At 42.3% G+C, this 14,142-nt stretch overlaps 1 protein-coding gene across 2 annotated transcripts; it reads left to right on the top strand.

Moving 5' to 3' along the window:
* The first annotated feature begins 2,675 nt into the window (after positions 1-2,675).
* LOC135510214 (acidic leucine-rich nuclear phosphoprotein 32 family member B-like) lies at positions 2,676-13,309 on the top strand. 2 transcript variants are annotated; one of them, XM_064931008.1, is made up of 7 exons: positions 2,676-2,894; positions 4,471-4,620; positions 5,388-5,510; positions 8,352-8,538; positions 9,330-9,433; positions 12,871-12,946; positions 13,183-13,309. In XM_064931008.1, exons 1-7 carry the CDS (start codon positions 2,841-2,843, stop codon positions 13,251-13,253), a joined length of 765 nt encoding a protein of 254 aa, XP_064787080.1. In that variant the 5' UTR covers positions 2,676-2,840; the 3' UTR covers positions 13,254-13,309. The 2 variants fall into 2 exon arrangements, with proteins under 2 accessions (XP_064787080.1, XP_064787081.1); XM_064931009.1 differs by lacking the exon at positions 2,676-2,894 and adding an exon at positions 2,926-2,988.
* The last annotated feature ends 833 nt before the right edge of the window (positions 13,310-14,142 follow it).

Raw genomic sequence — 14,142 nt, 5'->3', positions numbered from 1 at the left:
ATAGGGAATATAATGCCAATGGGCCCTGGTCAAACGTAGTGCACAATATAGGGAATATAATGCCAATGGGCCCTGGTCAAACGTAGTGCACTATATAGGGAATATAATGCCAATGGGCCCTGGTCAAACGGAGTGCACTATATAGGGAATATAATGCCAATGGGCCCTGGTCAAACGGAGTGCACTATATAGGGAATATAATGCCAATGGGCCCTGGTCAAACGGAGTGCACTATATAGGGAATATTGTGCTATTTGGAATGCATCCCTTTGTCTCCTTCCTACCGTATGTGTCAGTACTTTCCTTACGGTCAAATACACAGTGAAGACCTATAGGCCAAAGGGCCTTACAATAACAGTGTTATTAGAAGCACAACTTAAATTCGAGCCCGAAGAGTGTTCAGTGTGAAGAAAGTACGGTAGAACACCTGGTACGGAGTATAGCTGCAGCTTGTCCAAGGCAATCCAGTGGTCTGTCATCTCTCCCTATTCTTTTTGTAGTACTAGTTGACAGTAGTGTACTATGTTGGAGATAGGGGGGACATTTTGGAGGAACTTTAACCCAGGATTTCCTGCTGTGATGGTTTTGACTTGTTTTTAATTGATTGAACTATTTATTTGTCTGAGGTATTTGAGCCTCAGTGAGGACTGTACAGACAATATCTACCTGTGTTGGTTTGTGTTCCACCACAGAATTTGAATAAATTAGGATTCCAGAATTAGAATTCTAATTCTGTGGTTTCCACCCCGTGTGTGTTGTGGTGTGTGTGTGTGTGTGTGTGTGTGTGTGTGTGTGTGTGTGTGTGTGTGTGTGTGTGTGTGTGTGTGTGTGTGTGTGTGTGTGTGTGTGTGTGTGTGTGTGTGTGTGTGTGTGTGTGTGTGTGTGTGTGTACAGTATCATCTGCCTGTTGTATCAATCAGGATTTGATAGAGAGGAGGGAGGGTGGGATAGAGAGGTGTTGCTGTTCCTCTCCTATGCTGGACCACCAGCCCATGATCTGAATGATGTCTGTTGTGAGATGATGAATACAATATAGTTATGTGACTTGTTCAAATAAACACTATGACACAAAAACTGGATTGGATCTCTACTGACTCTCTTAAACTCATGTAACGGATGTGAAACGGCTAGCTTAGTTAGCGGTGTGCTAAATAGCGTTTCAATCAGTGACGTCACTTGCTCTGAGACATTGAAGTAGTAGTTCCCCTTGCTCTGCAAGGGCCGCGGCTTTTGTGGAGCGATGGATAACGATGCTTTGAGGGTGACTGTTGTTGATGTGTGCAGAGGGTCCCTGGTTCGCACCCGGGTATGGGCGAGGGGACGGTCTAAAGTTATACTGTTACACTCACACAAAATGTTGTTTGAATTACGGACTGCAGCTTTAAAACAGCGGCAGCAGCAATAAACAACAGTACAGTAATGCACACTGAAAGACACTTGAAAAGCTGAATGTGTGGAGAAATGGCATAGAACTCCAGTGTTGGTTAATATTCCAAATCAGAATACTGGCACCCCGTGGAACATCAAAAGCCAAATGGTTTCCTATCACAGTTTCATACCATAGAACTGGAGATAGTTCCAATTCGTAATTCTATGGTTCCAACTCCAGAAAGTTCCATAGTAGGCTATTGTACTGCGGGTACTGAAGGCCTGAGAAGAGTCCATAGCCATGCAATTGCGACAACAACAGTGCCACCGTGTGGTAACAACTGATATTGCGTCAACATTGCTGGCAACGAAGAATTTGAAATTAGAATTATGTTCGATTTAATTTATACCGTGGTAATAACAATAACGCTAAAATTCTCTCCCAAATAGCCAAGAAACAAACACTTGCTTGTTTATCCGTCGTACTTTTTAATGCATCACAAGTATTATAAGTTCTTATTTTCAGCTATAAGCAGCATCTAGTTTTGAGACACAAAATCGTGAGTCTGTGTATTGGCAGCAGTTTAAATTTAAGTAAAAAATACTTTAAATGACTACTTAAGTAGTTTTTTTTATAGTATCTGTAATTTACTTTATTATTTATATATTTGGACAACTTTTACTTTACTACATTCCTAAAGAAAATAATAATAATAATTACGTTTTACTCCATACATTTTCCCTGGCACCTAAAGGTACTCGTTAGATTTTGAATGATTAGCAGGACAAGAAAATGGTCAAAATCGCGCACTTATCAAGAGAACATCCCTGGTCATCAATACTGTCTCTAATCTGGCAGACTCACTAAACACAAATGCTTCCTTTGTAAATTATGTCTGAGAGTTGGTGTGACACTGGCTATCCACAATCAAAAAAACAAAAACAAAAAAAAAAATGGTGCCGACTGGTTTGCTTAATATAATGAATTTGAAATTATTTATACTTTTACTTTTGATACTGAAGTATGTTTTAGCACTTGCATTTACTTTTGATACTTACGTATATTTTAAACCGAATACTTTTCCTCAAGTAGTATTTTACTGGGTGGCTTTCACTTTTACTTGAGTCATTTTCTATTATGCTATTCCTACTTTTACCCAAGTATGACAATTCATGACTTTTACCATCACAGATGTTGGGTCCCAAAGCTTGGTGCATCCGTAGTTCGTCAATAAGTCATGCATGTTGCCTGTAGTGTGGTAACGCGGCCACACCGGGCACTGTTGAGTATTTTAGTTTCGCCGCGGTTTTTACTCCGCGCAAACAGATCATTCGCATTTGACCCACTTTCTGACTTCCACGAACGCAGCTCTCTCTTTTCGCTTCAAGATCATCAACGGTAGCGAGCAAGGCTGTGGAAACCAAGAAAACGGTCCAACCAGATCCGAGAGATAAGAGAGGAGGGGGGGAAAATGGACATGAAAAAGAGAATTCACCTAGAACTGAGAAATAGGACGCCGTCGGATGTAAGTATATGATTTAGGTTAACATGCGACACCAAAGTTTACTGTGTGTGGAAGTCATGTCGAGCACATGGGGTCCTCTGAAAGCCTGCTGCTGGTAATATACTTTCTTTACCTCCTACGTTTCCTCAAACTCAATTTCTAATGAGATAACTATGTATATTGTAAATTAACTAGGTAATGCCATTAGATGCATTCGTTTTTAGGAGCGCTAATTTATCTGCCTACGTTAACTTCGCTGAATCACTTTACAAGTCAAACCGGACCCGTGAGGTAAACAGGAAAATGGCTAACAAAATGGTTAACTACTATCACACAAAATACGTTTTTTTTTATAGATATTGTCAGCCATCTGCTGTAGTTTTTTGTTTTGTTTAATACAGATGTATATTTTGTAACTATCAACCTTACTATCAAAGTAAAGGCCAACACACACAACATCATTGCGAACATAGCGTTAGCCATTTTTAGCTAGCAAAGCGGTAGCCATTTTTAGCTAGCATAGCGGTAGCCATTTTTAGCTAGCATAGCGGTAGCCATTTTTAGCTAGCAAAGCGGTAGCCATTTTTAGCTAGCGTAGTGTTAGCCATTTTTAGCTAGCATAGCGGTAGCCAATTTTAGCTAGACTGGCGGTAGCCATTTTTAGCTAGCAAAGCGGTAGCCATTTTTAGCTAGCGTAGTGTTAGCCATTTTTAGCTAGCATAGCGGTAGCCAATTTTAGCTAGACTGGCGGTAGCCATTTTTAGCTAGCATAGCGGTAGACATTTTTAGCTAGCCTGGCTGTAGCCATTTTTAGCTAGCATAGGACTCAACTTTGTTGGGCGCGTATCTAGCATGCCGGCTAACTAGAAAGCGAATCATTCGACTATTTTTTTTATTTAATCGGTTATAGCTACGAATAGTTTATTTTGAAATGACAGTAAATGTACACAGCCACGAACTGTTTTGGATACACTTTGACCGGTTAAAGACCCGTGTAACTTTGCTGGCTACTTTAGGTGGCTAGGTAACATTGGGGGGGATTCGGTTGGGTCACCGGACTATAGCCGTTGACTTGAACTGGCAAAAGCGGCGAGGAGATGCGCCTTTCTCGAAAAGAACAATAATCTACGCCGCTCGGTCATGTTAGCAACATCGTGCGTCGTCCAGAAACGTACGTCACTTTTCCATAAAATCTGTTTTCTGTGTAGTTTGCATTGGGAAGGCAGTTTGAATTTGAATTGTTTTAATAAACTAAAAAGCAATTATTTTTTGCACGTGCACACAATATTTCTCATGACTCCCATGCTTTGAACCGACTTTTGAGCGGGCCACTTGGCTCATGCCCGGAAGGCCCGGTTCCAAAACGAAAGCAACCACATTTCACCAGTGCAAAACACGCCAGCCCGGGGGAGGTTAATCGAGTCCCCTCACCAGCTATATACATCACGTGCACACAGTTTACAAACAGTTCTGCTTATAAACATGGCTGCTTTTCAAGTGCCAAATAAAACAGATTTGAAACACAATTCATAAACATTTATTCATCCCCCTCTTTTTTTTCCTACTCCCTGTTTCTCTCCCCGTCCTTCTCTTTTAGGTTCAGGAGCTTGTCCTGGATAACTGTCGGTCGAACGAGGGGAAAATGGAGGGCATAACGGAGGAGTTTGAGAACCTGGAACTGTTGAGTCTCATCAATGTCGGCCTCATCAACGTCTCAAACATACCCAAACTGGGGAAATTAAAAAAGGTATGACGACTAGGGTTGTGGTCGAATTGGCACCGTTGTTTATTTTACAGTGCACTACACCTGAACAGGGCCCATACATCCCCATAGTCACATCAATCATACCCAAACTGGAGAAAGGTAGCATCACACTAAACAAGCATGTAGCTATTGTTGAAAGGGATGTTTTTAACAAGGCAAACCATCACTGTAAACCAGCATACAGGGGATGTTTTTAACAAGGAAACCATCACTGTAAACCAGCATGCAGGGGATGTTTTAAACAAGGGAAACCATCACTGTAAACCAGCATGCAGGGGATGTTTTAAACAAGGGAAACCATCACTGTAAACCAGCATACAGGGGATGTTTTAAACAAGGGAAACCATCACTGTAAACCAGCATGCAGGGGATGTTTTAAACAAGGGAAACCATCACTGTAAACCAGCATTCAGGGGATGTTTTTAACAAGGGAATTTACTTGCTGTTTTTGGCTTCAGACCAGCTACATGCTGGTTTAGTGTGACTTTTAAACTTTGTTTAATCCGGCAAAACATTTCAGTGATTTTAAATACTCCAGAAACTAGTCCCGTTGGAAGATGGGTAATAATATCATAGTGTACGTTGTCATAGATCATCGTAATAATGTTTTCCCTTTAAGACCAGTTAAATGCATAATTAACAGTCATAACAAAGAGTAGCTTTTCACCATGTCACATGACACAAACAAGACTCTTCTGTCCCCCCCCCCCCTAGACTGAATATAAATACCATGACTATTTCTTCTGTAGTTGGAGCTGAGTGACAACCGGATATCTGGTGGTCTGGAGGTGCTGGCTGAGAGGCTGGTCAACCTCACACACCTCAACCTCTCTGGGAACAAGTTCAAGGACATCAGCACACTGGAACCACTGGTGGGTGTTAAATGTTACTGAATACGACCCCTGGTCGGTGTTAAATGTTACTGAATACGACCCCTGGTCGGTGTTAAATGTTACTGAATACGACCCCTGGTCGGTGTTAAATGTTACTGAATACGACCCCTGGTGGGTGTTGGAACTGTTACTGAATACGACCCCTGGTCGGTGTTGGAACTGTTACTGAATACGACCCCTGGTCGGTGTTGGAACTGTTACTGAATACCCCTGGTGGGTGTTGGAACTGTTACCCTGGTGGGTGTTGGAACTGTTACTGAATACGACCCCTGGTGGGTGTTGGAACTGTTACTGAATACGACCCCTGGTGGGTGTTGGAACTGTTACTGAATACGACCCCTGGTCGGTGTTGGAACTGTTACTGAATACGACCCCTGGTGGGTGTTGGAACTGTTACTGAATACGACCCCTGGTGGGTGTTGGAACTGTTACTGAATACGACCCCTGGTGGGTGTTAAATGTTACTGAATACGACCCCTGGTCAGTGTTAAATGTTACTGAATACGACCCCTGGTCAGTGTTAAATGTTACTGAATACGACCCCTGGTCAGTGTTAAATGTTACTGAATACGACCCCTGGTCAGTGTTAAATGTTACTGAATACGACCCCTGGTCAGTGTTAAATGTTACTGAATACGACCCCTGGTCGGTGTTAAATGTTACTGAATATGACTACTGATATTACATTTTGGCTGAAACCGGGAATCCAATATTTTCAGTTCTCAAAAAAAAAAAACGATACCGATGACTGATATTAACATTTGTTGCGTCCTTTTAAGCTTTCCGGTACAGTTAAACTGCTGCGGCCGTGTGTCTTTTTAACTATTTAAGGCACTGCGTATCAGTGCAAGAGGTGTCACTACAGTCCCTGGGTCGAATCCAGGGTCTATCACATCCGGCTGTGATTGGGAGTTACATGCGGCGGCGCACAATTGGCCTAGCGTTGGCCGGGGCAAAGCCATCGTTGTAAATAAGAGTGTATTCTTCACTGGCTTGCCTGGTTAAATAAAGGTTACACACACACACCACACTGACCAAAACAGTTACTATGTTGTCATTGACATATGTCCCCCATGACCAGTCAAATCCATTTCTTTCACTTACTTGCTGTTTCGTTGTTCGGCCGTTTCATTCTCAACCAGGCTGTCTCACACTATGGAACGACATTTGGGTCTTTGCGTGTCAAATAACACTATACCAAATAAGCTTGTTGACCAATCAGGACCTGAATATGACTGGCACGTCACATTCATTTAAAGCATTCAATTTTTTTTATTTTTTTTATTTTTGGAGTAGTAATTACACATTGATTACACCATCACTCCTATTTCATGTCACAACGATACATCGATGCGTATGTTATGATGCTGGTAAAGTTGTATCGTTCTCCTACAGTGCTGATTATTTTAAAACGCTGGCTAGCTCATAGATGCAAACAATGTCATTTTACTATGTGTTTATGGGAAGAACAATCTGTTTCAGTAGCTATAGTTAGCTTGCTAGTTAGCTAGCTAACATCTGTTTCAGTAGCTATAGTTAGCTAGCTGGGAATCCTAGCTAGTTAACTATATAGCTAGGTGTCATCTAAAATAACCCTAATTTGAGACAGTTCTTATTTGATAAATGGTGGTTGGTCCCGCAATAAGAGCAACACAAATATTTGCGTAAACTCATTTCATTGCTTCACATTCCAACCTTTTCAAACATGGCGTGATTCCACCAATTGTAACCTTCTGCATCACTTTCAAGGGTACTTTTATTTTGAAGGCAAATTCAACTATTGTGCCTAATCTTTATTGTGGCTAGCTTCACAACCCGGTCCGCTCGAGCCTCACTCGCAAGATACAGCTAGTTTCTGCTTATAACGTTCGCTTTGGGCAACTGGGCAAAGTAGCTAGCTAGCTAGCTATTTATTTTCATGAACTGAAGTTCAATTTCAATAGGCAAACAACCAGTGACTACCTAGCTAATACGTAACTCACAAGGATTCCTAAATCATTGCTAAGAATAATGAAAATGACTGCAGTTTCTACTGGTCATTGTTTTCGGGCTGGTTGTATTGGTGCTAGCTTGACACCAAGCTAAAGCTAGCTAGCTAGCCCAGGAGTTGCGGCCAAACAAGTGATGCTTTATTACCAACGAGGTATTGTAAACACATCGTTCGTGGCCGGTGTTTGCAGACTTTTTCGTTGTTGCTAAATGACTTAAATGTAAATGTAATGTAAATGTTGTTGTGCATTTTTGACAGTGGTGGCACTTGGCTTGCAAATGGTGTTGTTGTTGTTTTTTGACTCGTCAAATGGCCGTTACCGGCGGTGGCATTTTTAGCCAATATCGTCCGATTCCGATATGTTCACCGATTTTTATATCGTGCATCCCTAAATAAGACTACTTGTGGTTGTTGGAACCGTTCCTAAATGACACCGTTCTAGCTGGGAACATGACCGGTTATAACCGCTTATTTTTGTTATTTTATTTATTTCACCTTTATTTAACAAGGCAAGTCAGTTAAGACCAAATTCTTATTTTCAATGACGGCCTAGGAACAGTGGGTTAACTGCCTGTTCATGGGGAAGAACGACAGATTTGTACCTTGTCAGCGCGGGGATTCGAACTTGCAACCTTTCGGTTACTAGTCCAACGCTCTAACCACTAGGCTACCCTGCCGCCCCAACTTAACTTAACTTGGAATAAGACTGTCGTAGCTCTTAATATGACTTATAACTGTGACCCTTATAACTTTATTTATACCCCTGTTTATAACTGTACACGAGACTGTTATAGCTGGGAATAACACTGTTATAACCTCTCCCTCGTTAGAAAAAGCTTCCCATACTGAAGTCCCTGGACCTGTTTAACTGCGAGGTCACCAACCTGGGAGACTACAGAGAGAGCATCTTCAAGCTCCTCCCGCAGCTCACGTACCTGGATGGCTACGATATCGAAGACTGCGAGGCCTCCGACTCCGACGGCGAGGGAGACGGGGTCGAGGATGAAGAGGATGAAGGTGAGACTTCCCGAGAGGGATCTTGTGGGGTGGCAGGTAGCTGGTTAAGAGCGTTGGGCCAGTAACCGAAAGGATGCTGGTTTGAAACTTGAGAGGCTGCAAGGTGGGGGGGACAAATCTGCCGTTCTGCCCTTGAGCAAGGCACTTAACCCCCAACAACAACTGCTCCCTGGGACCTAAGGCAGCCCCCCCCCCCCCCAACACACACACTTCTCTCTGATTCAGAGGGGTTCGGTTAAATACGGAAAATTAGTTTCGCAATTGACTAGGTATCCCCTTCCCTGAATTCTTAAAGAAACACCAACTGTCAAATGAGCAAAACATCCAAGGGGACGTCGTAGTTAGTTAGCTAGTTTCGGTCTGCAGAAACGGACGCGGCCCCAGTGTCTCTATGAATCTGGCAGATTCATTATTTATCATGTCTCTCTATGAAGATGTTCAGATTACACTATATAGGGCAGGGATTATCTAGATTCCGCCTTCGGGGTTGTTTTAAATATATTTATTTATTTTTGAGCAGATGGTCAGGAGGCCAGATCATAATAATTTGTAGTCTGCAAATGAACTGCGAAGGAGCCCCAAACAGAGACCGTATTTGACTAAAACAATAATTTCAAAGGATACGATCACGTCTCTCTATGCTTTATTTGGGAACAAATTTCCTCGATTTAAAATCAGTTGATTTCTTTTTTTTAGCCAGATGCATCACACTGTTTCTGTCCTGTAGGGGGAAGTGGGAGAGTCTGTAGAGAGGAGGGATGGTCTAATGTTGTTTCTGTCGTGTGGAACAGAGGGGGAGGAGGGGGAGTCTGAAGAGGAGGAGGACGAAGAGGAGGAGGACGACGACGAAGAGGTCGTTGCAGAGGAAGATGATGACAGTGGGGAGAGTGGAGAGGTAAGAACACAGATGTCATGTTGAATACGCGTATGTTACATGTTTAGCATACGATTTTATTTATGCGCTATAAGTGTTCATTCATTTGTTGTAATTGTCAGTTATAAATCTGCCGACTTTTGAATTGTTATCGGCTTTTTTTTGGTTCTCCGATAATCAGTATTGGCGTTGTAAAATAATCGGTCGGCCTCTAATTTTGACCATTTTACTCGCCCTAGCAGAGCTGGTTCGGCAGTTATCATGTTATCCAGAGCGTTGGTGACTAACTGTGCAGCTGGCACCAATTTAATCATACATTTTTTTTTTTTTTGCCGATGTTAACTGACACCGGCCATATTCAACTGGTGTTGAGCTCTCCATAAATGCATTATCGTGCGCTCTGGTACACTCGGGAGAGAGTGCTCTGAAATAGGAGTAGATGGTCAGAACGGATTTACGAAAGAACCCCAAATGTCCATTGAGAACGCACACTATACCGTTTAAGAATGACGGGAATAAACATTGGGTAGTTGGTTGGCCCAAAATTAATATACTGGCAAGTTTGATGTATAAGTAGCCAACTAACATACCGGAACATACTGCTGTAATGACATGCAGTTCATAAGGACAACGTGGCTAACAAATTGTCAGCCAACAAAACGTTTTAAGGTAATTTATTTGAAAAGTAAATTGCTTTTTATTACATTGTTAAAATTTCTTTTGCGTTTGTCATAGATAGTTAAAGCAGTGAATTTGTATCCTCTCGGGCTGCATGTCTTCCGCCATTTTATTCAAATCTGAAAACAATGTGAAGCCACGCCCATTTCCTGAATTGCATTATGGGCCCTGAAGTATGGAACTAGGTGTCCTCTGCGTGTATATTTTGGCTGTATTTAGTATGACATCTGGGAACTTTTTGCATACTAACTATATCCATACTATGACCAATAAGCACACTAACTATATCCATACTATGACCAATAAGCACACTAACTATATCCATACTATGACCAGTAAGCATACTAACTATATCTATACTAACTATATCTATACTATGACCAATAAGCACACTAACTATATCTATACTATGACCAATAAGCACACTAACTATATCCATACTATGACCAATAAGCACACTAACTATATCTATACTATGACCAATAAGCACACTAACTATATCCATACTATGACCAATAAGCACACTAACTATATCCATACTATGACCAATAAGCACACTAACTATATCCATACTATATCTATACTATGACCAATAAGCACACTAACTATATCCATACTATGACCAATAAGCATACTAACTATATCTATACTATGACCAATAAGCACACTAACTATATCCATACTATGACCAATAAGCACACTAACTATATCCATACTATGACCAATAAGCACACTAACTATATCCATACTATGACCAATAAGCTATATACTCAATTCACTTCACTAATAGTATGGTGAGTGTGGGTAGTATGAGTATTCAAACCCATCTTCTTTCTTCTGATATTTTGGTTAAAAGACTAGTCATGAAATTGGGCAATATATCGCTTTACTTCTTACTAATACATTTTAGGCCCTGTCTCTCCGTGCCCCTGTCTCTCCGTGCCCCGTCCCCCGGTCACTCAAGGAGAGTCTCAAGCACTTTCTTGCTTTTCACTCTAAATGGTCAGATAGCTGTTGGTGACATGCTTCCGTAGCAAGTTGTGGCTAAAAATAAATCGTGTTAGCCACTAATCGTTAGCTAGCTTGCTAAATGTACCAGGAGTCAGAGCAAACTCAGCTAGCTAATACAGCCTGGCACTACAGTGTTGGCCTGGATAAGATAAGCATGTTTTGTGCAGCTACGTGAGGTTAGAAAACATGGAATGTAAACATCCAATTGGGGTCACCTGGAAAAACTGACCAACACTTTGGTTCCTACCCTGTCAATATTTATCCCTTAATTTGTCAAACAACAATGCATTCAAGGTTCTATGAAATTTGAATAATCATATTATTTCCAAGATTCCAGCAATTCATATTATGCAGCTGTGCATGGCACAGTGTGGAAATAGTGGTTAAAGTCCAGGAAATGTATAAAAATTCTGGAAATAATTTTTGTTTAATACGGTTCAATACAACTTCAATCAGAATGAAGACTTAATTTTAAATCCTTTATTAGTTTGTTGCCACCCTAGGGTTATGAACTACTAGTAAAGCATATTTATACTGAACAAAAAATATAAATAGAACAATTTCAACCATTTTACTGAGTTGGATGGATTATCTTGGTAAAGGAGAAATGCTCACTAACCCGGATGCAAATACATTTGTGCACAAAATTTGAGACTTTTTTTTATTTTAATTTTATTTTTTCACTTATGAAACATGGGAGCAACACGTAATGTTTTTATATGTTGTTTTAATATTCAGGAACATGTAGAATAATGGGCAGAATGTACCGTACACCCAAAGCAGATTTTTATTTTTTTGAGAAGGTGCTGGAGTCAACTGTATCAACAGGAACAACTTGGCACACTTGAAATACGTAAAATGGCATCATACTGTCAAAAAAGATTTTGGAGAAATATTATGAGACAGATGTTGGCCATTTTACCCAGTCCGAATTCAAAACATTGAATTAAGTACAGGCTCTGGTGCCACCTGGTTATCAATACTACACTGGAGGCGCTAGCTTAACCCTGATACTACACTGGGGGCGCTAGCTTAACCCTGATACTACACTGGGGGCGCTAGCTTAACCCTGATACTACACTGGGGGCGCTAGCTTAACCCTGATAGTACACTGGGGGCGCTAGCTTAACCCTGATAGTACACTGGGGGCGCTAGCTTAACCCTGATACTACACTGGGGGCGCTAGCTTAACCCTGATACTACACTGGGGGCGCTAGCTTAACCCTGATAGTACACTGGGGGCGCTAGCTTAACCCTGATAGTACACTGGGGCGCTAGCTTAACCCTGATACTACACTGGGGGCGCTAGCTTAACCCTGATAGTACACTGGGGGCGCTAGCTTAACCCTGATACTACACTGGGGGCGCTAGCTTAACCCTGATAGTACACTGGGGGCGCTAGCTTAACCCTGATACTACACTGGGGGCGCTAGCTTAACCCTGATAGTACACTGGGGGCGCTAGCTTAACCCTGATAGTACACTGGGGCGCTAGCTTAACCCTGATAGTACACTGGGGGCGCTAGCTTAACCCTGATAGTACACTGGGGGCGCTAGCTTAACCCTGATAGTACACTGGGGGCGCTAGCTTAACCCTGATAGTACACTGGGGGCGCTAGCTTAACCCTGATAGTACACTGGGGGCGCTAGCTTAACCCTGATACTACACTGGGGGCCGCTAGCTTGACCCTGATACTACACTGGGGGCGCTAGCTTAACCCTGATACTACACTGCTGTCCGTTGTACGAACTGTTTTTTTCTCTCTCTAGGATGGGGAGGTGAACGGAGATGTTGACGACGACGATGACGAAGACGACGATGAAGACGACGAAGACGAAGACAACGGTTAGTAGCGTTATACACAATCCCAAGTGTCCTCTAGTGTCATTTTGGTTTCCAAACTTCTGTTGAAATATTTTAATTTGGCTATGTACTTGCATACACGAAGGCTGTGTACCAAATGGCACCCTATTCCCTATCTGGTCATGGTAGTGCACTACATATGGAATAAGGGGCCATTTGGTACACAGGCAAACATGGGTCCCCAAAATGAACAACGTATCTAAATGTTCTCTCTCCAGAAGAGGATGACTCTCCTGTGAAAGGAGAGAAGAGGAAGAGGGATCCTGAAGATGAGGATGAAGACGATTGAGTGTCCCTCCCCCGTCCCACACACCCCTCGATATCTGAGACCTCTCAATATCTGACCCCCACACCCCTCCATATCTGAGATCTCCCTCTTTGGCCTTTTGTTGCCCCTTACTGCTATCACCTGTCTCCCCTTTTCCCCCCAAACCCTCCAGCCAACCTAGTGGCACCCTATTCTCTATATAGTGCACTACTTTTTAGTTGCCCCTAGGGTCACTGCTATCACCTCCATCTCCCCTTTTCCCCCAAACCCTCCAGCCAACATTCCGTGACATGGGGGGGGGTCTTTGTCTGATGTCGGGGACCTATTCTCGGATATGTCCCAAATTAATCCCTGTTTAGTGCACTACTTGTTTTTTTGTAAAAAAAATATAAAAAAAAATAACCAGAGCCCATAGCCTTAAAAAAAATCCTATAGGGTCACAAGTAGTGCACTACTTAGGGAATGGGGTTCTGGTCTAAAGTAGTGAACTTAGGGAATGGGGTTGCCATAGGGTTCTGGTCTAAAGTAGTGCACTACTCCATCCTACTTAGGGAATGGGGTTCTGGTCTAAAGCAGTGCACCCTTTGTTCTTGAGTTGCCCTGTGTTCGTGGTAATTAGGGGGGGGGTCTAAAGTAGTGCACTACTTAGGGAATGGGGTTCTGGTCTAAAACAACGGGTGCCATAGGGTTCTGGTCTAAAGTAGTGCACTACTTAGGGAATGGGGTTCGCAACATTGCACTACTTAGGGAATGACATGACCTTAGGGGGGGGGTCTTTGTCTGATGTCATGGGGTTCTGGGACAACTTAGGGAATGGGGTTCTGGTCTAAAGTAGTGCACTACTTAGGGATATGTGCACCAAATTAATCCCTGTTTAGTGCACTGCATAGGGTTCCTTTGAGACATTAAG

This window comes from Oncorhynchus masou, chromosome 23 (genome assembly GCF_036934945.1).
Source record: "Oncorhynchus masou masou isolate Uvic2021 chromosome 23, UVic_Omas_1.1, whole genome shotgun sequence".
Taxonomy (NCBI): Eukaryota; Metazoa; Chordata; class Actinopteri; order Salmoniformes; family Salmonidae; genus Oncorhynchus; species Oncorhynchus masou.
Note: the sequence above shows the minus strand (reverse complement) of the source record. Positions and strands in the feature narration are given on the sequence as shown.

What these genes read in the sequence shown, in the direction of transcription:
- LOC135510214 (XM_064931008.1), top strand. Translation starts at nt 2,841, where the DNA reads ATGGACATGAAAAAGAGAATTCACCTAGAACTGAGAAATAGGACGCCG. An exon ending in CGAGGATGAAGAGGATGAAG is followed by an intron (nt 8,539 to 9,329) that starts GTGAGACTTCCC and finishes CGTGTGGAACAG; the next exon opens with AGGGGGAGGAGGGGGAGTCT. An exon ending in CGACGAAGACGAAGACAACG is followed by an intron (nt 12,947 to 13,182) that starts GTTAGTAGCGTT and finishes TTCTCTCTCCAG; the next exon opens with AAGAGGATGACTCTCCTGTG.